General features: G+C 38.6%; 1 protein-coding gene and 1 long non-coding RNA gene across 4 annotated transcripts in view; both read right to left on the bottom strand.

The window, feature by feature from the left end:
• The window catches only part of RAB27A (RAB27A, member RAS oncogene family), a 47,053-nt gene extending 27,182 nt beyond the window's left edge, over positions 1 to 19,871 (bottom strand). Inside the window, exon 1 of the mRNA XM_072399097.1 lies at positions 19,765 to 19,871. Within this exon, the coding sequence (XP_072255198.1) occupies positions 19,765 to 19,777 (13 nt within the window). The 5' untranslated portion in view covers positions 19,778 to 19,871. The remainder of the gene's footprint in view (positions 1 to 19,764) is intronic.
• LOC140324448 (uncharacterized) lies at positions 1,715 to 19,685 on the bottom strand. Of its 3 annotated transcripts, none has more exons than XR_011919537.1 (3): positions 19,635 to 19,685; positions 3,653 to 3,766; positions 1,715 to 1,964 (listed from the first exon to the last, which is right to left on the bottom strand). It is a non-coding gene; the product is annotated as an uncharacterized lncRNA (long non-coding RNA). The 3 variants fall into 3 exon arrangements; XR_011919538.1 differs by lacking the exon at positions 19,635 to 19,685 and adding an exon at positions 17,282 to 17,460; XR_011919536.1 differs by lacking the exon at positions 19,635 to 19,685 and adding an exon at positions 9,576 to 10,516.
• Positions 19,872 to 27,021: the final 7,150 nt, after the last annotated feature.

The following is a 27,021-nucleotide window of genomic DNA, read 5'->3' as shown; positions in this document are numbered from 1 at the left end:
TAGTCATCTAAATCATCAACACTTCCTGCAGTGACAAGGGAGGGTGTATTGAGTTAGGAGAAACCTCAATGAATGGTAAAAACATATTTATGTATATTATAAATGTATGCTCCAAGTACTTCTTTCTAGAGGGGTCTAGGAAAACCTTGTGTCCCCTCTTACAGAGATCTACCAAGCCCCAATGCAAATGGTTTGCTGCCAAATTGATAGACATATCACAAAGACTTATCACCTTTTAAAATGGTTGTGAATAATCAGCTTGTAATTTCAATGGAAAAATAGAATTTCAAACTATAACTGTAGGCAATATTTGTTCATCCTGAGATTTATTGTCCAATTCATAAAAGGATAACTGAAGGCGAATGGCATTAGGTCACATGGTTGTGGAATTTCTACCCCAGACGGCTCCTCTGTATTCCTCCCATATTACAACTTGGCAGCAAACCAAACTGCCCTAACCTATTCCCACACCAAGACCATGTGATTCAAAAGGTCTGACGTCAATGGCTTAGAGCTTTCTATTCCTGTGGAAGATTAAAAAAAAAAAAATACACACAAAAATAAAGCAGAAACTATGAAAAACCCGCCAACACAATCACGGTAAAAAATTATTAGCATAATTGGTTTGGCTTAATGTGTAATACCATCTGAAAAGTCGATCACTAGTATGTAATGTTCTAGCAGGGTTTACCAGCTTGGCGTGCTGGATTTATATGCTGAATATCATTACATATATACACTATTTAGTAATTTGAACTACAGGCGAAGAATTCCATGAAAATGAACCTCCTTAAACTGAATATGATGAGAATAAGTAACAATTTACATTTGTTATTCTGCTTCTACAGTAAATAATTTGACTTAGCAAAAATATCTAATCTGAGGTACAATAAAAAAAGGAAACCCACAATGCGAGCTGTGTTTCCATTTTTTTTATCAATCCAGCGTAATGTCAAAGGGTATTATTTCAGTATTTGTGACACAAGGAGCTTTTGCAAACTGAAGGTCATTGGGCAGAGAGGCCTGCCATCCAAAATAATAAGGCATTACATGATTTTTATTCCATAATTATACTATAATATACAAATGATTGGATTGTGAATTAGGTCTGGCAATATTAAGTTAAAAAGTAGTGTTTCAGTAAGGATTTTGTCTATAAGTTTACTGCACTGGTCTAGACCATTAGATAAATACATAGTTTAGATACCGTACTTATGTGAGACCTTTTTTTTATCTGTCCAATGAATCTGTAACTCTTTTCGGGTCACACTTGATAAAACAGCATAGCCAGGTTCGGTACCTCACTCCCCTACTGTATATCCCGTTAATTAACCGTGGCAAAAGTACAAACCAGGAAGTAATGAGAAAAATAGGGACATATTGAAACATTCGACAACTTTTTAAAACCTTCCCTACCAAAGATAAAGAAACATTCTGTGTTGAACTTCCTATCTGCATGTCACCAGAAGAGACTGTTAAAACAGCAGGAAAAAAATAATACAAAAAGGAACAGGGATGTCAATTCTAACCCACTATATCCAAAGCCAAGAAAAAAAATAAATAAATAATTTTTAGCCGGACAAACACTATGGGTGATTCACTTCCAAATCTAATTTTCCTATATCAGGCAAGTAAATTAAAGCAGAGCCTTTGCTTGTTTGTTTTAAACATTTTTTCCATCATGTTCCATAATAAAGTTTAAAGACACTGAGTTGTTGTAACTGTTTTATCAAAATATAATTACAAATGGCAAAAATGTTTAAAATAATATTAGCTTATTAAAGGCACATGGGTGATCTTGCATGTGGTGATTTGTAAATCTCCATGGAATATCTCTCCTGCTGGCTGCGTCATCACTGGTGTGCTGCTAGCGATCAAGATTCAGCAACGTTCTGGGCCCTGCGGGGGACCGATTCCACAGAGGTAAGTGGAAGGCTCTCCTGTTAGCAACACATTCACCAGTCCTGCATCAAGTATACCGTTATCAAGTTTTCAGTAATCTCAAATACTTAAATCATTAAAACATAATGCCATACAAAGAAAGCATTATGGCAAATAAATTTTTTTCAAGAACATCTTATGGCTATGGATTCCTCCCCATGAAAACAGAAGCAACCATTCATTCTAACATAAATAACAGTATTACACAAGTATATATAGCAAATATTAAAGGGTTAACACATCATGGGATCAAGGGACATACAACACAATGGGACTATTCAAAACTATACTGTGTGGGTGGCTTTTTTTATTTTACACGCATATAAGAGAATACTGGCCTATATATGGCCCTTAAGGACACAGAGTTAGACAGAATTGAGATGAGCAACACTTTGCCCAGCAGAGCAAAATATATGGCGCTTCAATATGGGACCCTTTAAAGCATACCTAAACTCATATTTTTCACTTAGTAGACAACCCTTATGGTAGACAACCCTTTTATGTAAGGTACAAATTCTGTTTGTGTGTTTTTGTTTAAGGGGAACAACCTTAAGGGGGGGGGGGGTGCAGCACCGTCCCCTTATTCTAATATCAATTCCAAATGAATGGGAGCGCAGAGCCTCCCGGGATACCTACATTACTCATCCCAATAGGCTCTTGGCTGCTCCTTCTACAAAAGAGAAAATGTCGATCTGAGGCATGCACAGTGAGATTGGCAAGTTTTTTTCCCCATCTACATCACCTGATCTCGCACCTGCATTGGGTGACATAGGAAGAAAAACCCGGAAGAACAGAGAGAAGATGGCGGCGCCTAGCACGTCGGCCCGAAGAAGGATGCTAGGACGACGCGGGACCCGATGGAAGAAAACCTCCGGACTGATGGACTGCTATGCAGGATTGAAGATGTGTATTTTTTTTTTTTTTTTTGGGACGTTTTTGGGTTTACTATCTCCTTAAACAAATATTATACCGGGCATTTGAACCAAAACTTCTAGCTAGTAAAATGTGAGCATGATTATTTGTGTGTATGAGAACATATAAACAAACATTTAAAATCTTGTGTACAGGGGTGTTTGAGATGATTCAGAAATTGACTTCTATAGGCTGTTCAAACAGACCCCCAAGCATCCTCCATGTACAATATAATAAAAAGACAACCGATTTACATTAATGTACAGTATTCTTTTACCCCCACTTGTATAGTTTTTTAATGGCACTCCCATCTTACTTCCTGTTATGGCTACCAACTCAGGAGAGGTGTGCTACTGTGCATCTGGTGCTTTGAACGTAGACCCATCTTGAACCTGCGCATGCACAGTAGAACACTACTTGCACAATATGCAGAAGGATGGGAGCGGAGACAATGAGGGCCAACAGGACAACCCAGAAAGGATGTGTAAGTTAACATTTATTAAAGTAGACCTTTTCGTCATTGCAGTACAGAATTTGTATATATTTTCTGTAATAAAGGATTCTAACTTGCCTGCTAACGATCTTCTCGAACATCTAACATAGGCATGGGAATTTACTCATCCTGATCTCATCATATGTGATCATATGATAAGCACAGGTATTAGCACATTGGTTTTTCTTGTTGCACCGACAGATATTAAGACACACAAACATGGAGTTTTCAATTTTAAACTAAAATAATAAAACGATTTTTACACTAAAGAAACTGGCAGAAACTAACCCAAGAAAACATCCATACCTTTCTATCTGCAAACAAGTTCTCTTCTCTATCCGATGGTTCAGGTAGACACAGCTGTTCAGACGTCTCTATTCATTCCACATATCAACATCCAAAAATGTGAACTCCGTCTTGCTGGTGGAAAAAAAAAAAACAAACAAGAGAATATATATCATATAAAGAACATCTGATTCAAGTATGCAGGAAGCACTGAGGCGCTCACAAAAGCCATTCCCACTGAAAAGTCCATCTAATTCCTCTCAGCTGGTTGTCATGTGGTCTTGCTGACTGATCAAATGATTTTCCTTTGACAAGCTTAGCAACACTGCCCTTTATTCCTTCATCGTGGAGTCTACACCATAAGCTCTGAATTCAGATGCTGATGAGACTCAACAGTTTAACAACGAATGGTTGAAAAATAAAGAATACTTTTTTTGAGTGGGTTGGAGTAAAATGCAGCTAAAAAACATCATACTAAACACAAAATCATGTTAAAGGAATAACAAGTTCTTCAGTCATTAAACTGCCAGCTTTAAGTTAGCATCAACATTAGGTTAGAGCTGTGGAACTACAACCATTGCCATCTCCACCAACTGCAACCATATTGGGTATTTCTTGAAAGGGGCCTGAAAAGAAATGTTAATTCTGCTATTTTTGACCTTCTGAAAATGCTAACTAGTTGGGCAATATTGGACTTCAGTACTTTTGAATCATTGACTGAACTAAGCATGTACCATGTGAAGTCAAAATGAGATCAGAAGCTACATATTTATGAAAATGTCAGTAACTGTAAATGCCAAGAAAATACAGTCAGAATTGACTGGCTACATATATCTCCATGTAAAATCATTTTATTGGATGTGTATTCATTTATCTGTAGGAGATTCCATACAGTGTGAAATACCTATAACATTGTATTTAGGATCCAGCTTCCGGCTTGCGGAAGAAACATCATAGTTGCTGATCAGTTGCAGCAACAATCATATACTTAACAGCCATGTGGCTTCACGATATTTGTATAGGATCCTTTAGGATTGAATTTAGATGTGCATTTCTTTTGTCGTGGCTTCTGGAAAGGACTGTTAGAATAGAAAACTATTCCCAAATTATCAGCACAGTGCATGAAAAGCATGCTGTGATTTTCCTAAAAAGAAAATCATATTTGGAAGATTTCAACCCGACCACTTTCCATAGACTTACAACTGGAAAACAAAATCAAACAGTAAAAATATAATTTTCTTGGCAAACATTTATCAATTAGATTATGAAATAAACCTTTTCTTGGATGGCCAACTCCAGATTATTTATCCCCTTCAACCCTCCCTACATCCATTTGAAAGGAAAAATAAATATGTTTATTATCATATCTCCAGTTTCTGTCCTGGTAACACCAAGTGCTGAACCCATCTGGAATTTTCATCAAAAACCATTTGGGGTCATTATTTCAGGCTCTTTAGAAGTGTACGTTTTCCTTAGAAATATGTGGAGAGGGGGACAGTAGTGTGGTTTTATGTCACTTTGCCTTCTTATGGTAACTGCCACTTCTGACCATATTGATGGCGACCACATTGATGGCGACAAAGGGTGAGGTCTTGAAAACTACTCATTGATATCCCCTCATTAAATATTGCAGCCTTCTTTGATGATTGGCCTAGGCATAAAAAGCTGCTGCAAAATGCCTAATATCAGTGCCATGAAGACCTATAAAGTCTCACTATCCCAGCAAAGGACTACCGGGTAATGTGTATTACAATACATGTTGCTCTGCACAATATACTCCCAACAATCAAGGACAATTCGATATGGACCAATATGGAGGCAAGCCTACTGATGAGGGCACCAGTATACAAAATAAACCTTAAACCAGAACTACACAAATTTTCAAATTGCAAGCAGAAGGACTTTTTATTGCAGAAGAGACATGCATTCCCTCTTACAAAAACTTACCTACCCCTTCACAATGCTTAGAATGTACAGTGAGCTGTGTATGCTCAACACAATGCACAACGTCGGCATCTTCTGCAAAAATAAATGCTGTGCGCATGTGTTACAGACAATTATGATGGCCGAAGATCCTAAACTTAGAAAAAGGTTTGCCAAAAATGGCAGTGCCGAGGGAGCAGGTAGAGGTGCGTTTAGTTTTTTAAAAACCTGAAATCCAGACCAACACCTAAATACACATTAGTAGGATCTTTAACCGCAAAAGGATTTGTATTTTTACACATCTAGTTTTAGGAAGAAAATCACTCTGCCACACATAACAGCCATGTCTAGCAGGGGAGGAGACATGATTTTTCTCAATTTGGTATCACAGATCGATTCTTAACCCTTACCCTGTACCTGGACAGTGAAAACAAAAGTAGCACACTGGTGAGCTCATCTTTCACTTTGCCTTCTATCAGAATGCACCCTACAGCGAAGCACAATTGACTAGCTCAATATGCTGGGTCAGTTTTAAGCAACCATACAAAGTGTTTGAGTGAAGTTTCAACTTTTAAGCCACACAAAAGCTGCAATTAATATCTGATTTTTTTTATTTTATATTTTTGTTTTGCTTATTTTATACTTACTTTTAATAAACATATACCTAGCAAAATGCCACTATAGCATTAGCAGTTTATACGGTTTATATTATTAAAGTATTGATTTAGCTTGCACCTTGTGACATTTTAGTTCTTCCTTTTGCTAGTGAATTACATACCACCAATGACAATGCTCACTTCGCCGGATAATCAGGCCAGACAGGATGTGTGTTCATCTACTGGATGTAATGACACCTCTGACCTGTGTCATGTCATTGACATGAGCAGACTACGCATACTCCTAGCAGCTAAATTTATTTAATGTACAAGTACAATAGTAAAAGACATGACTTTAGAAGTGTTTTCAAAGCAGCTTTATAAAGCGGATATAATTATAATATCAAAATGACAAAAATAATCTAGGGAAGTGTCAGCTACAAAATAGAAACATTCCTTACTTTGTAAATGTGTATTTTTTTTACTTAGTACTCCCCTGCAATACCAATTATAGTTGAAGATAAATGGCGAGCACAATTTAAGGTGAGAATGAAGTAATAAGTGAAACCTTTATGTGCTATTTGTTGATTCTTTTCTCTGCCAAGAACAGCCTTCTGTTTTGCACCTCAGATAGTCAAACTAAGGTTTCTATACTCAAATGTACAGACTTCTAACAAAAAATTTCAAATATATCTGCAGATCTGTACTAAGATCAAGAAAGGCATCTCCTACACATTTATCAGTTAATTCAGTCATATACTCAATGCACAAACTGTTGCATGAATTTAGCTAAACTTTTCCCACCCCGCATGGCTTCAGACAAAAAAACAAGCAACTCTCAAAAGTTCTCAAGTCATCTTCGACAAACCTGCTTTCTAAAACAGCCTCTCAACTCAACTGTTTACCAAATGGGAAACCCTTGAAAGGATATTTAGGTCTTAGTGAATCCCTGCTAAAATTAATTCATCGGGAGTCAATCGGGAAAGAAAAACCCACAGGATGGAAGTCAGGGGAAAGAATGCCCCATCTACAGGGTCACAATACCCACCTTACAGAAAGCTAAAATATATCATGTTGTTGGCTCCATGTCAGGATTATGCAGGATTATGCAGGCAACATCAGATGGGAGTTTAGGTAGCTACAGCTCAAGGATCTCCTGGGCAAACTATGAAAACTGTGTTGAGAATGACTATTCTAGACTTCAGACAGACAGAATGTAAATAAAAGAAAGACTTGCTAAAAGTGGAAGTAAACCCAAAACAATAAATTCACCTTCAATTCCGCAGAACAGTCTTATCCGTCGGGAGGTTTCTTCCATCGGGTCCTGCGTCGTCACCAACATCTTCTCCTGTGTTGTTCTTCCTACGTCACCCATTCTCGCACTGCACAGGCACGAGTACCATTGATGTAGATTCGGCGAAAAACTTGCATGCACAATGAGATCGGCAATTTTTTCTCTATTGATGAAAGCGTTCCTATCCCGGGAGGCTCTGCGCTTCCACTCATTCTTGATCACCTAAGATATTATGAATTACAGGAGCGGTGTTGCTTTTTTTTTTTTTTTTTTACTTACTTTACGCTTTTGTGTAAAGTAAAAATTCTAAAGCTTAGGTTTGGTTTTAGTTTTTCTAGTTAGCTTTACTAAAGCAACATTCTTATGGACCTGAGCATTTAAAAACAGCTAAACTGTCCATTCAGATTTTAAACAAACCTGTTACTTTGCCATACATCAGCAAAATACAGGTTATAAACCAAGGAGGAAGAAATATAGAAAATGGATCCTATTTAATTTAATTAGATTGTAAGCTCTTCGGGACAGGGTCCTCTTGTCTGTTATTTGTAATCCCTATTTAATGTACAGCGCTGCATAATATGTTGGCACAATATAAATACCGTTTAATAAAAATTTTAAATCCTGTTATTGTCCACATATATGATGAAAGATATGGGTCTTAAAAGTACAGTAGTGGTTTAATACAAAACTGTCTACCACTTACATTCTGCGCAATTACAACATTTTAACTTCAGCAATTGAATCCTCAAGTTTTATTTTTAATTTCTCACACATTCATAGCATTGTTAGTCATAACATTCTTTCATAAAACCTTTGCTTTCTCCTTCCGAAGGACAAATGTATATTGTGGACTGTCTGTTGTACATCTGCAGCTTCTTATTTTAACAAAAGGAATATGGAAACCCCACAGAGAATGGCGAATCACATACACGGATGTAACAAGGACACTCTGGCTTGTTTGGTAAGGCAGTGTGATGATGATGTGGAATATTCACAAACCATAGCAACCATTAAAAAAATAAACTCAATTTATATGATTTAACCACATAGATATCATCATTGCTCTGTAAACTGCTTTATTAAAGCCCAGTGGAAAAGATGGAAATAATCAGTAAAAAAGGAACTGTACTAGCAGCCTACATTTTCCTAATCCTTCTCCACTCATAGCAACTGTGGTGATTCTAAATATGAATGTGCAGTCCAACATGCCATGTTTTACTGGGCTTCACAGTGCTATGTACCCGCTCCTCTAAAATGAAACGGCCTTCGTCAATAGTCACTGCTTCTCCAGCCCCTTCCCCTGAAGGAGCTTCACTCTGCCGCTGCCACTTGTAAACCTGGGATATTATGAATACAGGGAAGGGAAGGTAATGGTCAGACTGGTTTGAGCTGATAAAACATTAGTAACTAAAAATAACCACTAGTTATAACCGACGTATGCAGAAGGGCATCTCTCTGGGCACACAACACGCCAAATCTTGGAAGCAGATGGGCTACAGCAGGAGACCACAGCGGGTGCCACATCTGTCAGCTAAGACTACAATTTGCACTGGCTCACCCAAATTTGACAAGAGATAGAGTGGAAAAAAGTTAAAAAAAAAAAAAAAGTAAATTTCTGGTGCAACATTCAGAAGGTGGGATCACAATTTGGAGCTTGAAAGCATGGTTCCATGTGAATATTTTATTCCCACACTTTGAGCCTCTTAGTACCAACTGAGCTTTGAATAAATGCCCCAGCCAACCCCAGTATTTTTGCTGGCTTTGTCCAAACTCAAACCCAAATGATCTGAAATTGGTTCCTTGACAATGGCAACGAGTTAATTGTATGCAAATGGTCTTCAACGGGACCAGATCAAAATCCAACTGAGCACCTATGGGATGTGGCACAGCACGAATTTTACATCATGGATCTGCGGCTAATTATTTAGGCACCTTGTGGAATCAATGCCACAGTGAATGTGTACCTATAATATATATATATATATATATATATATTATATATATACACATATACATACACAAACACACACACAGTTGAGGACAATTGTGGATTAGTGCAATTCCAACTAATATTAAAAACACAATCTGACAACATTTGCAGCATCTTTTTTTATGCATTTGCCCAACTTACCTTCAATCCCGCAGGGCAGTCTGGTCACTCCAAGGTGTCCGGAGTCTGGTCCTGTGTCGTCTCAACATCCATGCCAGGGCCAGCGCTCTGGGCGCCGCAGTCTTCATCTTCGCTTCATCCTACGTCACCCGACCCAGGTGCGAGAACAGGTTACATAGGATGAAAAAAAAAAAATTTGCCGATCTCACGCAAATGTTTCTCTTTGGGCGCCCAAGAGACTCCCGGGATGCCTGACGTAGGTATGCCGGGAGGCTTTGCGCTCTCATTCATTCTCGATTGCCTAGGCAAAAAAAAACAGAATTTTTACCTTGCATAAAAGAGTTCTTTACCCTTTTATGTAAAGTGAAAATTCTGAGTGTAGGTATGCTTTAAGGTGCTAAAGCTATTAGTCTGAAAACATGACAACTTCCTTTGACCTACTGTGTGTCTCTGCGAGGTGTTGGTCTCTCACAAACTTCCCTAACAGTTATCAGCTAGCAACACTGCTATATTTACATGCATAAAATAAAATCTAAGAATACATTTAGTGATAAAAATGAACACTCAGGAAATGATATTGTCTTTCATAACCCTCCCTCTTGCATGTACAAGGAAGTTTGTTGCTAGTGACAAGCAAACAAGACCATCTGATGGAAGCTACTAAGACATTATCTACAACAACTCGAGCACGTGGCTATCCTTTCAGGACCACAGCTTCCTGTTACACCACAGGCGGTTTGAAGTGATAGAACATTAGACACTGAACCAGTATTGCAAAGCTGACTGAAACATCTGATTTGTTAATATTTCAGTAACCGGTAGTGCAAAGCTTTGAGCTGTCAAATGAGGAAATGCAAAATACTGAAAGCCTGAATAGTTAGCTTGACAATTTGCATCACAAAGAATATTTGTATTTGACTGCCTAAACATTTTCTCTAAAATGGCATACATGTTACGTTACTGCCAATTTACATTTGTACATATATAACTTGTATTTAAATACATTTATTGTGTTTATAAAGCCAAATGAACTATGAGAAAACTAATATGCATCTAATGTGCAATCAGTAGCCCATGTCTGGGGCATAGTGCAATCATGTAGGTCTTGTCACTACAACATGCTACTGACTTAGTGTGCTCCATAGAAAGCTTTTCTCTCCATCTGTTTAGCAATCAATTGTTTATACACTCTATCAATTTTAACAGCATGATTGGGCAGATTTGGCCATTGATCTGACCACCAGCACGCAGTTACATCTCTCATGAGCCTGAGATTAAAATCACAAGTTGGGAAGAAAGAAGAAGAGCAGACAGAATTCTGAAACCACAAAAAAGGATTGTGGTGATGTAGACGGCTTAGATTTGCCGTGCACATAAAAATGTTTAAGAACTGAACGTTTCTGCTCCTATATTAGTCCAAATGGTAGTTTGTTTGTTTTTTTTTACTGAATGGCTTACGGAAATAAAAAAAAAACTTTGATAGACTCCAACTTTGCCTCTTGCTTGGATTGGTCTTTTCATAATGTTTAAATGTGTGGTCAACTAAAACATGAACTTGTTTTGTTAACATGCACATTAGTCAATGTCTAAATCCATCCTGAATATTGTGATATCTTGTGTCAATAAACAGAGTAAGGCAGCATTATGTAACTTTTGACATGCAAAAACTAGTTTGAAGTTTTTGATGTAATGTCCTGTACTTAATGGGCATGAGGAGCTGTTGTGCATTTGATCGATAGGTAGGTACATTGAACCACAGAGCAAGGGAACAAGAGCTACCTAATGAGTAAACTATAGCAGATCCCTCAATAGGAATAGATCCCCTAATTGTTATATGGTATTTGTTGTCTGCCCTGCTGGAGGGACTTCCTTTCACTTTTTTGTTGTGGAGATGTAACAGGAGCCAAGGTAAATCTCCTCAAAGTGATGGAAATTTAAATGAGAATAGTCATCTTTAGAAGCTTGTTCACTTTCAGTAACAGTGCAACAAAAAAAGTTATACAGACAGTATGTATGTGATGAATTTTGGCAAAGGTAGGGAACTGTCCTATCCCGGAGACCCATAGGGAGAAAGTTGTCCACATTATACAATGTCAATTACACTTCACTTTCTTATTCTAGTTACTATGCTAACATTTTAGATCATTTTCTTTCTTGTAAAAGCAGTCACCTGGACAAACTCGGAGGGTAAAACTCACCAATGAGAAGAAAAGGCAACAAGCAAATGTTGGCTATATACATACATAACACTGCTGACAAAGCATATACCATGCATGCATTATTTTGTGCATTGATTTTTGGGAAGAATGTCAGGCTAAAAACTGATAATTTTTGTGTGTGAATATTGTTGATGACCGGTATCAATTAAAATTATTTAAAAAAAAAACACGAGAGAAAAATCACAAGTGTATGCCTAGCACTAGTGTAACCCTTTTGAAACATGTTGTAAGGTTTGGTCACCTGAGGACAGCGACTCTTGCAGAATTAGAACCGCAATGAATACAGTTATGGATTATGAAAACGCTCCATAGTACATTTTACTATGTTGAAACATTCTTTACATCACCAGCTATGGTAAACATTATGTCAGTTAATTAAAAATGGAAATGAACTGTATTTCACCTTTTTTGGCTTCTTCAGGGATATACTTAAGACATAAATCAGGAGTCGGCAAACTCCGGCCTTTAGTCCAGATACAGCCTAATGCCAGCCAGGAACTTGCAGCTCAGGAGCCGCGGGTTGCCGGCCGGATCTGCCAGGGGGCGTTAGGAACTACCAGAGCCGCCTTCTTGCTGTGCCTCCCCTACTTACCGTGGCCTGCCTGATACTTCCGCCGCTGGGGTAAATAGGGAACGATCCCTGAAGGTAAATCCCTCTCCTCCACAATGCAAACGGAGGAGAGGGATTTCACTTCTGGGGGGTTCCCTGGTGGGTGGCAAAGCAATTAGGACGGGATTCAGAGTCTGGCCTAGTGTGTTCCAGCCCACCCCTGAAATGGCTCAGTGGCCATAAAAATTTGCCGAACCCTGACATAAATGGTTTTCAGTAGTTTCAAAATAGTTGTTTGGTAATGTCACAGAAAATTAATAAATGTAGATTAGAGCATAAATTTATTGTTTGATTAAGGCAAGGAAGATTTCAACAGATGGATTCTAAAAGCATGGCTGCTTGTACATGTAAAAAATATTAGAATCCGATTCACAGTAGTGATAGTTTGTCTCTTTTTGTGGATGTGTGTGGTGAAGTAGAATGGGCTCTGGGCAAATCCATCTTTATTGACCTATCCTATGTGTAATTTGACCATCTACAAAATATTGAATACAAATACAATTATTATTTGTGGCCAAAAAAACTCCCTCTCTCTGTTATTTCTACTTTTTGTTCTATTCCTTTGAAAACCATCATCACTAGTATGTGAGGATACCTAGGCACTGCTCTGCGTACAGCTTCATAGCTGCCATTCTCAGGAGATTTGATGGTCACTACTGTGCTGCTGAATGTTCTCCTGGCTGGAGGCCCTCACATGGAAGGAAGGAGGAAGTAATATACCAAGATGTCTGCCTGCACAAAGATTAAAACTACAGAATAGGCAATGAAGGCTAATGCTAGGATAAGGATCAACTACAGGATGCCCACAGGACACTAGTGACAAGACCACTGTCTGGCTTTTTTGGGAACAGATTTCAGAGATCACTTTCTCACAGATATTTCCATGTTTATATATAACACAAGACATTATCACCAGTGTTAGATATATTTGCCTTAAATCTGGGAACCCTCAGCAAACTGTCTCACAAATTCCTGGAAGGATTTGTGTTTATATTTACTTAAAATAACTGAAATAACTGAAATAAAAGAACTGATTTATCGATCATATACAGAAATGGACACATTTCAGGAGCTGCTTGGAGTTACTTAAAATAAATTAAAATAAAAACTATCGCTGCTGCTTAAATTGCAGCTTCAAGCAAACAGCTAAGCACATGTAGTCTGTTCTAATTTTAACACCCAACAATCTAATTCTGTATAGACCATGTTGTAATTTACAAAAATCCGAACCGTCAGACAGGTGAAACACAATTTTGTTTCCTGAAAAGAAAATATTATTATTATTATTATTATTATTAAACAGGATTTATATAGCGCCAACATATTACGCAGCGCTGTACATTAAATAGGGGTTGCAGATGACAGACATTTACAGACAGTGACAGAGGAGGAGGAGAGGGCCCTGCCCAGAAGAGCTTACAATCTAGGGAGTGGGGGAAGTAACACACAATAGGAGGAAGATATGTAGTGATGGGAAGTAGTGAGGGTTTTGAAAGGCAGAAGAAGACAGGTAGCCAAGTTTAAAAAGTTGGGTTTTGAGTGCTCTTTTAAATGAGCAGAAAGTAGGAGTGAGCTGAAAAGGACAAAGGTCAGCAATCTTTTTTGGCCACTAGGCCATTTTAGGGGTAGGCAGGAGCACACTAGGCCGGACTCTGTCGACTCCTGCCCTAATGGCTCTGCCCCCACCAGGAACGCCCCCTGAAGGGAAATCCCTCTCCTCTGCAATTCATACGGAGGAGAGGGAATGTTCCCTATTTACCCTGACGGCGGAAGTGTTATTGCCGGCCGTGGTAAATAGGGTAGGGACCCGCATGCAGCTCCGGAGGCTCTGGTAGTTTGTTCTGGCTCTGCCGCAGGTTGCTGGCCGGCATTAGGCCGGATCAGCCAGGGAGCGTTAAGCCAGGACAAACTACCGGCTAAGCCGTATCTGGCCTAAAGGCCGGAGTTTGACGACCCCTGGAATAGGACAAGAAAGACCATTCCAGAGAGTCAGGGCAGCTCTAAAAAGTCTTGGATCCGTGCGTGTAATGAGGTTATGAGTGAGGAAGTCAGTGGTAAATCATTGGAGGAGCGAAAGGAGCAGTTAGGGGAGTATTTTTTAGGTCAGAATTTTAAGTGGGACAAGAACTGTGGTTGAATTTAAAGGCAAAGCACAGAAGCTTGAATTTGAATCTCAGTGAAATGGAAGCCAATGAAGAGAACTACAAAGATGCGGCAGACCAGCAGTGGGAAGGATGGATGAGTCTGGCTTCAGCATTCATAATAGATTGTAGAGGAGAGAGTTGGGTCAGTGAATACCAGAGAGGAGGATATTACAGTAGTCCAGACGAGAGATGATAAGAGCGTATACAAGGAGTTTGGTGGTCTCTGGGGAAAAGGTTGGGGTGGATTTTTAGAGATGTTGCCCAAGTGACAGGACCTGGAAATGCATCTTCAGGTAGCAAGGTAACCCAGGAATCAAAAAAATATAAACAGTAAAGAGATCTCCCAGGCTGTACAGTACCACAAGTGTACAAATCACAATATTGGCAAAAATGACCAAATTCTTTTGTAGATGAAAATAGTAAACATGGCACAAGTCTCCTAATATGCCATTGCTGAATCTTATATTCTGTGCTAACCTGTGCACAATACTTGGGTATTACATTGTTAGCTGTAATATACAGTCATACTAAACATCTATTAAGTTAGAGCAAAACAACTCTTACCCTCACCAGTCCACCAATGCATAATAAGCTTTATTACTACAACATTCTAGTATTGGGAGTCACCTTTGGTGCTGCCTATTAAGTTTTCTTCCTGTTTTAACATTAGTACCGTTTTTGCTGGCACTATTGCTGTTGAGCTTACTTAGGATTGTGTACGTAGGTAGGGACACACTCTGACTCTGAATTCAGCAGGAATCAAAAAATGAATATGAATGAAATATCTAAATTTGTATTCCAGTGAATCCATGTTTGAGACATTGTCTGTGCACATGTATTTTCCTTGTGTTTTTGTATTCACTGCTAACGCTGCAATATCTAGAAGCAGCTGCGTAACCAGGTCCATTATAGTCTCTAATTGCTTTTAAGTACAGTTTGCTTTAGGAACAAATTTAAAAATGACTGCCATTTACCTACTAAGTAATAAATGGCACAAATAAACCTGGGGTTCTGGTATATTTAGAAACCACAGATGGAAAAAGCAACGTATATTGTAGTAAAAAGGCTTTTAAAATGAACACTTTAAAAATGTATCAGTCACTACATATATAACTATAAAAAAAATAAATAGAATAATCTGGTTGTCTGAAAATGCAATTAAACTGACCATATATGTACAGGCACCATTACCAAACTCAACTTATATGTCAGTATATTGATTGCCAAAACTTGGGTGTAGCAAACGTAACTGGCCAAATCTAAGTTTCAGAGGTACTTCTTGTCTTGATCATGGAGTAAATTAAATGAAGCAGAAGTTGCAAGGAACACACAGGTCTACATTCATGTCTGACATTTTATAATAGAAATAAAGCTCCACTTTAAAAATGTGTGACCAGGCAGGGATTTAATGTAGAAAGGGACAGGTGATTTCCCTTCTACAATAGCATTTTTACCTGCCTGCCAAAATTTTTTGCAGCTCATTGTTTGTTTCACAGATACCTTGTCTTCCAAACCCAATAGTATTGGATAGTATACAGGTCCATCTCTCTTCAGTTAGTCTCCAAGTATTAAGACATTTCTTATACCCAGAGTTTTTATAGGTATAGAAGCTACTGGATGGAAAGGGATGACTAAGAAAACCATTTGGACTTGCTCAGGTATGTTGCAAAAAAAAAAAAATAAAAAAAGGAGAGCCAGAAAAACATCTTTTGGTATACAGGAACAATGGGCCGAATTTATGAGTTCTCCAAAGATGGAGAGGATACACTTTCATCAGTGAACCTGGGTGATCCAGCAATCCTGAAATGGATGTGGTCCAGGATTGAAAACATTCGCTAACAAATAGCAAATGACTTAAGAAAACCATTCCAGGTTTGCTGGATAACCCAACTTTTGTTTATTGTTACATCAATGGAAAATCCAGCAATGAGTTGGGGCACTGTCTGGCAAAAGTAAGTCCTAAAAACTTGAAGTTTCTATCTGAAGACCTAACATCTTCTTATAAGGTGAATAAAGTAAATTTATACCCTCATGAGCAACTCCTTCCTTTATTTCTCACCAACCCAACGATATCTCATGATTGCAGGGAGAGAGCTCAGACAACAAATACGGTTTCCACTTTGATATAGCGTCCACCCAGAAGAGGGTGCAAAGTATACCTGAGCTGCCCACCAATATGAGTTTTCCAGAACCCTGCAAGGTGGCAGGAACACACATCACCACTATGAAAGCTGGAGGTCTGGCAGGTAGACTTTCCATTAAGTATTTTTCATGTGTATAGAAGTTTTTACTTTGCACTGCAAGGTCCTATATCAATACAAAGGTAGGACGTTAAATACATTTTTGTTTAGGTCAAGGACCAATTATCAAAATAACCTGTTCATCAAAAACAATAGAGAAATTCTTTGAATGGCCAGGGCCATCAATGGGCAGCAATGTAGTTATAGCTCTATACATGTTGGTCAATTATGAATTGTTAACAGTCTCGGATGAAAACGCACTGAGCACAGATGTTTTGTGCAATTTGAAGTTCAAAGGGAATCTGAAAGACTGACAATGTACTGAGGACACTTAAGACAACAAAGCCAGCTTATTGTTCTGCCAAACATAATGAGTTTGATGGTATGAGTATGGAAGAACACACTATGCTTGCAAAACAGCCTCCACAATCTATAAAGTACACAGTATGTGACTACGTACCATTGTTCAGCAGAAATCTCACCCCTGCCTGTGGCTGGCACAATGTTTACTCACCAAGTTCATCTTTCTACAATCCAACATGCTGAAGACATGAGAACAATCATCAGCAGTCTATCCAATTCCACCTTCATCCCTGCAGATGAGCCAGTCACACTACAATTATACTCCAGACCAGATTCAGCCCTCGGCTCAGCATACACATAGGACTAATAAGAGGAAATAGTGCCAAGCAAATACACACGGTGCCATCTCCAGGAAGACTGGGCAGCGGTAAACAGGATTTCTACAGAACAGGATGCACTGACTTGGGGAGCCATATCCTTTACAAGCAAATGTATACTATTAGGTTATTAGGATCACCTTCAGGCATCATGAAACACCATGGGAGATATGTCAAATGCACCCCATGGCAAAATAAAATGTATGTTCCCAGCAACAAACTCCTTGAAACTTTGTCTTTGTAGACCTAGATTTGATGCTGCTACACAAAATGGCTTTCCACAACCTGTTGGCACAAGGTTAGAAGATCACAACCGTTGTTGTTCCTGTTGAAGCTACAGTGTAAGATTATGATTTAGGCCCTTCTCCAGGAAGCTGAAAACCCATCATCAGGGTTAGGTGTCCACAACACTCAGTCCATATAGTATATACTTACCTTTCTCTTGTCTCTCCTCCACTATGAGTCCCAATATCTATATGGCCAGAGCTCAGGTATAGTACACCAGTCTCCACTATATTGGATGGTGTATGGATCTCATCCAAAGCTGGGCTACAATTATAATTAGGAAGAGTAGGTCACGTGGTACCTGGGATACCTAGAGGAAGGACAGAGCGAGAGCAGGAGATTTCAAAAGCACTGGAGCAAGGAGTCAAGAAATCGTAGGATGGTTATTAGCCTACTCTGGTGTGACACTACAACTAATAACAGGTTGGAGGATTCTCTTTTCAAAGGGTCCTTTCTAGTACTTTATTCATTAGCAGTAATGCACATTTGATTGTTTTTCTTTTACTCAGATTTATATTGGTTACTGTATGTGGTCAACAAGGCTTTGGAAGTTTTGTTTCTGTGTCTGCATGTTACTCTATGAGTCATATGTTAATTCTCCACAAAATTTATTGTTATGTTGCACTTGTGTGCTTATGAAGCTGTGTGTTTTTTTCATTAATAATTTTTGTCCATTCCTATTCATGACTTCTTGTATATAACAGAAAAAAACTGTGATTTTGACAGGTCACAGGTAACACAGAGGTATCTTTCCATAGCATTGTAATATTGGTTACAGGTTTTGTAATAGGTTGTTGTACTGTAGTACTCCAATACTTGCATTGGCCACACAATGTTTTGACATATTAAATGTTAAATATTCAAATATATATTCAGACACTTGATTAATTGTGAATAAAATAAAAAATAAGACATCCCCTGAAAATAAGCCCTAATGCGATTTTCATAGGTAAGACCCTGTCTTATTCTTGGGGAAACACGGTAGGTAGGTAGCTAATTTGTATATATAGGCAAGAATCACGTTTCCAAGCTTTGGCAGGGGGGTAGGAGCGCCCAACCAGTACTTGCAATGTAGGTGTGCCAGCAAACATGTATTCATTAATACATCACATGTAGGCTGTATGAGGACCCGCATATGACTTGGTATCAGACCCTTTCTGTTCGGCGTACACCAAAGCCTGTACAAGGAGATAGGACCAAGAAGCACCCTAGTCTGGTGTACTGCAATGCAAGGAAGCCATGCTGATAGGAGGAGACAGTAGTTACTTAGAGATGAGCTGATCAGTGTGCTGCTTCTCATTTCACTGTCACCCCATTAAACAGGGGTGTGCAGAGGGGCACAACGCCTCTCATTTCTGTTCTTCATTCTTCTATAGAAGGATCACTTTCACTAATGGATTGCACACAGGTGCCATGTGTTAGTTACCACAACCTTACATGTGTGTTGTGATCTTATTCATTTTTTTTGTGGGACAAAAAATACAGACATATATGTAACAGATGTGTACATCATTATATAAACCCAAAACCGATTACATCAAAAGGAAAAGAACTTCTTCATGTTTAATGTCACCCTAATGCACATGCATTGAGTGCATCACAGCTCCCAGTAATGCATGGCCATGCATGATTGTAGGCAGCCATTAGAAAAAGAACTTTTTGACATTGTGCTCCGTTAGCCATCCATAGTCATGATGTATAGGGTTAGTCAATGTAAAACCCCCCACAAATATAACGAGGCGAATAAATTACACAAAGTTCAGCATTCACCGAGCAGCCCCCATCTATGCACACAGCTCTGTATAATAAAACACTCCGAAAAGTTACTCCAAGTCTTTCTGCATCTGAAGCCACATGGGCAAACTTCCCCGGTACATAAATATCCGTGCGGCGATCACTTACTGACATCCCCGGTGCAACACCCCGAGCACACGTTCTGCCCGCACCCGGCTACACTCACCTGTCCGCACATCATCCTGCAGCAGGTACAAGAGACCCCGCCCACCACGGCAGGTGCAGCCCCGCCCCTCACCTGTGATCGCCATGCAGATCCCGATCGCCCGCTCTCCGCTTTTGCCTTTTTTGGCTGCTTGTAGAGCGGATTACTAAGAGGAACATCACTTCCCGAGCCAGGGCGAGGCCACACCCACTGTGGGCGGGGTTATGTAGACGAGCGTTACAAATAGAAAGCCCCGCCCCTAGTGAGGAGACTAGTATCTGTGGTAACTTGGAGCAGGGTGATGTGGTGGCTGCATTGAGAGCTGATTTCTAAATACAAAATATTTCCTTTACTTCTGTGTTCACAACACTACACATAATGCAGGAATTGCAGCTTTTTTTATCAATGCAGTGCACTCTAATGCACAAATTAATGATAATAAATGGTATATAGCACCAACATTTTACGCAGCGCTGTACAATAAAAAGGGGTTGTAAATGACAGACAGCTACAGACAGTGACATAGGAGAAGAGGAGCCTGCCCCAAAGAGCTTACAATCTAAGAGGTGGATAAGTAGTGGGGGTTTAAAAAGATGACAGGAAGGCAAGCTTAAAAAAATGGGTTGTGAGTTCTCTTTTAAATGAGCAGAAAGTAGGAGCAAGCCGAATAGGACGAGGAAGACCATTCCAGAGAGTCGGGGCAGCTCTAGAGAAGTCTTGTAACTGTGGTGTGAGGGGGTTATGAGTGAGGAAGTCATTAGCAGGACTGAGGGAGACAAGGGGTGGACAGAGAGATTTGAGTGTCACAGATTCCTTACACCCCTGCGCTGTGGGAGAGTAAATTGCACACACATATTGGTGCTTTGGGGAGCTTTCAAAATCAATGGCACCACATTTCATTTTGTGCAAGGCGACAACACAGAGTCAAATACAAGTTGTAGCACACATCACCAAACACAATAGTGTAAAGAGGTTTAGACTTAGTCTACACGGACGTTTTTTCCCAGCGTTTAACCTGAGGCTTTAAAAGCCCATGTTTGAAATTCGCAAGCATTCCATTGGGGTAATCTACACCAGGACATTTCCTTGAGGCACGTTTTTAGGCGTTCTGAATAACGCTCCTTGCAACATTTTAAAAATTGAAACATAGGTTAACACGGATAATCGTGTAGCATAAGTCCATTGATTTAAATGGGGGTATATTCCGGGGTTTATAAATGATTGAAAACATAATTGCTGTATTCCAGCCCAAACACAGGCTTTTAAAACCTCAGGTTAAACGCTGGGCATATAGTCCATGTAGACCCAGCCTTAGAATGTTAGAATCTTACTTTGATGTCACAGGCATTCTAATCAATATACTGTACACCTCTTTTTTATTTTTATAAATAGGCCTGACAATCATGGTGTTATAGCCTGTAATTATTTTGTATTTATTCTATCCACACATTGTAAAACGGTGTGATGCTTCTTGTTGAAGATTATGCTGGTAAACAGGGGTGGACATAGGGAGGTGCAAACTATCCCCAGACCCTCCTCAGCCAACAGAGCCCTCACTAAATCAGTTCTGTACAGGGGCCCATTATTGCTGCCATTGTTGTTTAATGAGGGGACTTATTAGAACTATGTCATTTTTAGTCTCTGCTGGTCATTACCAACTATGGCACGCTGAGGAATAAAGTATTCCTGGGGGAAACAAGGATCTGTGTTGTTTATATATTGTGTTGTACAATATATAATGACCTGTGAATGACATTGACTTTATCATGAAAACCTGACCACAAAGTTTACTCGATTGAGGAATTTGACAAATTTGTCCTACACTCTTTATCAAGAGTCTCAATGACCTGCAGAAAGCATCCCAAGCTTGCTAGCCTTCTCCTCTCAGCCTTCAAGCTGTCAGACTTTGTCTGCCTGGGCCAGGAGAAAAAACATATCCTTTAACTAGAAGATCTTGTTATAATAATAGCATGAATGAATGTTCCACTGCTAGAGTCATGCAAAAGAGGGAACAACTGCTTAAAGGGCCCGAATTAATTGATTGCTATCAACACTGTGTGGAAGTAGCTGACCCTTTCAATACTCTCAAGAGAATTAAAAGAAAACATATACTCTGACTTAAAGCACCAAGGGGCATCCAGAAACTCTTATCTTGGCCTGATAATGTTTATATTTGGAAAAAGATAAATATCCATCAGATCTATCTCAGGATAACACCAATACCCACATATCCAAAGAGACACACAGGGATTCATGGCTTCTGGATGAATGTTGGTGTTCTGCTGGAGAATCGTTTGGCAGCCATACAAAAACTCTCTTCTGACAAATAATCTATCTGTATAGACTCTACACTGCACCTTCTTAGAAATGTTCAGGTGTGTTTTAGGGTATGATTTTTTTGTGGGAGGGGGGTGATATGCTACCAGAGAAGTGACCCTTCCAGTTGTATGGAAGGTCTGCTTTATTTATGTGCGCTGCTGTGCAGACATAGCATTGAACCCACTTTGTAAATACTGCAATGTACACTATCTCTGCCTAGTACACACCAATACATAACATTGGAACTGGAAACATAACAAACTGCTGCTTTTTATTCGTTCTTGTGCTGGCAATGTGTTGCCCTACTGTAGCAAAATGCATTCAGGTGCTTGTGATGAGAATGGGCCCTGAGACCCATTCTGGATTTAAAGGAAATTTCAATGCCACTCTCAAACTTTTATTATGTGTACGCTGCTCCTAAGTGAATAAGGTGAGGAGTAAACCCCATATAAATTGTCAGAAAATTGTCAGAAAAAAAAGTTATGAAACATTTTGTTTGCCATGCACTAAATTTTCTGAAACATACTGACACCTGCTGGACAAATAGTATATATTCCAAATCTAATCAGTGCTAGTAAGAAACATGGGGACATATTTACTTCATTTATTTTATTCACATAAAAGCTTGTTCATATAAAAGCTGAAAATCTAAGCTATCAGTAGGTTTCAAAGTGGGTGGTGAGCTTCTGCCATAATCAATTATGGCACAGACTTTTCTGCATGCTGTCATCCTGCAGCGATGAGGTTCACCTAGGGAGCTGCCATCTTCTCTGGAAATTCTGTTCATACATTGGATGATGTAACTCCTACCCATTTGCAGGAGTTACATTATCCTTGGCGGCTAGCTCTTTGTACATTTTTTGTTTAGTCTGGCTTTAACTTTTTTTGCTTGATGTTACATTTTGCTCTATCAGTCCTAGATTTTAAGCCTTTTATTAATAATATTATTATTATTATTATTATTATTAATAATAAACAGGATTTATATAGCGCCAACATATTACGCAGCGCTGTACATTAAATAGTACAATACATTTTTAGTACATGAGGACATCCTAACGTTTTGCTATTTGTGTATCTTTTGTTTCCAGTATAAATTTTTTTATCTATGTTCTGCTCTCTAGTTGCTTCCACTGTGAAATAATTCATTCTTAAAGATTACTAAAAACTTTCTCCACAATGCATTTAGTTACAAAGCTGATTGGGAATTTGTTTTACATGGCTTTTAATCCTTGTTTAAAACATGTAAATACGAAATTGTGCATTGGTCCCTTTCAAGCATGCTCTATAAAAGTCATGATCAGCCTAAAAACTATAAGGACTTTCTGTGTGGCCCTTGATATGTCTAAAGGGTCCCACTATAGCCTTCCGTTTTTGTGTATTGAGGCTTGATGTGACATATAAGTAGACAGATATGTGACATTTAAATAGCCTTTTAAAAAATGTATGGGGTGTACTTCAATTATTGTTGGTCTATTGTATTTTGGAGGTGTATGACCGCAGCATTTAAAATGAAGAGCGTCTGCATAGTATGTGTTATCTCAACACACAGTATTTTATCTACAATTGTTGGTTTAACTAACATTATTCATAGATACGCTCACATTTACTTTAATTCTATTTTCATGTAGGGCCCTCCACAACTGAGGCGTGCTGTGTTAGGCAGAGCATATGGTATAATTGGGTTGCAATTCACTGCAACAGGAGAAAAAAATTAGGTATTGCGGTATATTTTGCAATGCAATATACTTTGTGCTTTCTAGGGGCTTTATGGAGGTGGTATGGGGTGCCAAATTAATTTCACTATGTTGCACCACAATGGGGTGGTAAAAAATAGCCCTATAGGGTGGCTACACACTAAGGCTTAGTCTACATGGACGTTTTCTCCAGAGTTTACCCTCAGGCTTTAAAAGCCCATGTTCGAAATTCCTATGCATTCCAATGAGCTAATCTACACCGGGACGTTTCCTTGAGGCACATTTATGAGCGTTATCTATAACGCGCCCCATCACACACACACACATCACAGTTTACACACCAGGGATGCGAAGCCAGGGGACATAGATTCCGGGCATCACCAAGGGAACGCCGGAGGAAGCCGAGGGCTCGTAGGGACCAGGTAAGCCCTCTCTCTATTCCACCCCAAGTGTGGCTCGGGGTAACCGCTTTTTGTAATGAAATTGAACCCCAAGCCACACTCCGGATTACCACCAGGAAGGTTAAAGGCAAGTTTTAAAATGTTAATCAAAGCGCATAAAAACGCATTAACGCGGTAGGAACGTTTACATGTGTTTTTAAAACCGTCCATGTATACCCAGCCTAATATAATGCATGAGTTAGTGCCTTGTAATGCCATTTATTTATTATGGCAGCCAAATGCACCTCTGCAGTCCCTTTCAGCACACGACAATGTACAGTAGTGCACTACCAAGCTTTGAAAAACAAAATTATGTAGGTTCATTTTCTGCATTGTGCATGTGACTGACAGTCTGCAGGGCTTTCTACATCAACCATCAATCCCAATCCCACACCAGCATATCACCTCCTGGCAGCATATTGAAGGGGAATTATTTTTTATTCAAATGATTTCGAATTATATTTTATTTTTTAAATTTTTACTTTGTGATTGTTTTGGTACTATTTGTCCATTATTATTATTATCAAAATATCTTGAGAAAAAATTATCTCTTGATCCCAATACAGTAACAATTTATTTGTGTACTCAGCTTAAAAAGTTTGAGAATCCTTGATACAGACGAAAACTTATATCAGTTTTGTTTTCAAAGATTCCACTGCTAACAAATATACCAAATCCCTAACTGGCATATTACTTAGTGTTCTCCAAAAAATGCATTTATTTTTCTTTTTAGGTCCCAGTGATTTCGCATGAAAGTATTTCTTGCTTTTCATGAATATTACTTTGTCAGTTTTCATTAATCTCAGGCCTCTTATACATTAGAGTGATTTAGTTGAAATTATTGTTTTCATTAGGTCTCTTCACATGTGTCAGTTTATGTATCCTGCAGGATTTTGGATAATACAGCATGCAAGGGAAAGGGGATAAGATTTTTATAGGTTTTTCTGAAAACATGGGGCATATTAATAACTGTATTCCTTTAATACCTATTTATTATACATAGGGAACTACATTAACCCTATAAAGAACATTTTCCATTTCATGTAACATACATTGATGTTTGTTCCTGTTCCCGATCCCTTGCCTGTGTACCCATTATCAGGCAAAGGATCAGGTTATAAACTCTCTAAAGGTGCAGCAAGGTTTCAGACATTTTCTTTTAGCAGAAAGAAGAGGGATTTATTTCCTGTTCTTCTTCCGGATTTGTTTGACTCCTTGTGATGATCCCCATTGTATCTGGCATGAAACACGAACCTGGAGAAGCCACACTCTGCTAAACTACTTTTTATGATGTTGAGGAAGAGATCAGGTACATTCACATTAAGATTCTGCTTTTATAGCACACATTGCATTTAGAGGACTCTAAAACTCCTTTAGAGATATTTTAGATGAAAAAAAAAAGTAATGATCTAAAAACATCTTCAGTATAAATAAGAGAAGCCAGCAAACCATTACTTGCTTTATTCTCAGCAGCAGAAGCATTAAATGTCCGTAAAAAGAGCATAGACACAGCAATGTACTGCAATATAGATAAAGATTCAATCAGTCTAGCCCTGGATAATACAAAGGCTCTGTTGATTTTGATACCATGGTGGCTATATTTATACATCACACAAATCATTTTTTGGTGACTAAGTCTGGTCCTGTAGCTTTGTGACAAATAGCCCTAATAGAGTCCTGAACAGAATTTTTTAATGCACACAAGTAGTGTTGCTTCCTAAGCCACAGGATTTCACTTTGGGTGAAACCATACCTACTGGTTCTATTTTACCATGTACCTGGACTGCTATAATTATATATTGCACTTCATAGGAGTGTCTGTAGGCAAAGCCCCAACCTATTAGTATGGTATAATGTAGTTGCATGAGATAAAAAAAAAAATAGAAAATTGAACTAATTTTAGTTTGAAATCAGCAGAAGTTGGTAACAATACATAAACCATTCTTGGTGGCTTCTTTTCAATACCTACACAGAACAGACACTTTTGAAGGTAGCCAGAAATATTAATCCATGCGAGTCTTAACAGTACTTCATTACAGATCCTTAACTGATTCTCTTGATATTGAATAAAATACTGATATATCGCTTTAAACACAACTACTCAGAATGGTAATTAGAATGATATGATCAGCTTTGGCACGGTCATATCCCAATGTGTATTTTCTATGAAGAACAGACGAAGGCAATATTAGCTTGCTGTAACTTTCTATGTAAATAATCCTTATTGTCTCGATTGGGATGCTAGGGATTTTAAAAGGTTTACAATGGTTTTTTTCCCCCAATTTTCACATGTTGCAGTTATACATAAGAAATCCAAGAATCAAATAGTATTTTTGGAACTTACAAACACTCCCTGGTTGTCTGATCTCAAAGAAAAAAAATGGTTATAGCGTATGTCAGAGCAAAAAAAAAACAAAAAAAAAAAATATGCAGTACATCTCTGCAATACATGCACATTTCTTTTTGAAGACCCTGTAAGTACAGAAGAATACTCATTGATCTGTCATAATTGGCCTCAGCTCCAAATTTCCTCCTGTGAAACTTTTTTGGGGACTGAAAGACTTTGCCAATCCTGCACAGTTGTTAAAAACTAACTAATTGAATCCCACCTATTTTCCCCAACTACAAAACAAATGGAATAACTATTCTGTACTGCAAAATTAGAACTTGAAGGACTCTTTACAATAGCCCTAAACTTCTGAAGTGATTAAGTAATTTCCTGCACTTCACAGCATAAGGATGCATGCATGTCACATAGGATCATAAACACTGATCATGGCAAAATTGTGTTAAAATACAATCATTCACCACATTTTGGGCCTTATGCTGTTAATAAATTGGTAAACGCACCAACAACGTTTTATATAGCATATTATGACAATTTACAAGGCAGG

The sequence above is a fragment of the Pyxicephalus adspersus genome, chromosome 2 (assembly GCF_032062135.1).
Source record: "Pyxicephalus adspersus chromosome 2, UCB_Pads_2.0, whole genome shotgun sequence".
NCBI classification, from domain to species: Eukaryota; Metazoa; Chordata; class Amphibia; order Anura; family Pyxicephalidae; genus Pyxicephalus; species Pyxicephalus adspersus.
Note: the sequence above shows the minus strand (reverse complement) of the source record. Positions and strands in the feature narration are given on the sequence as shown.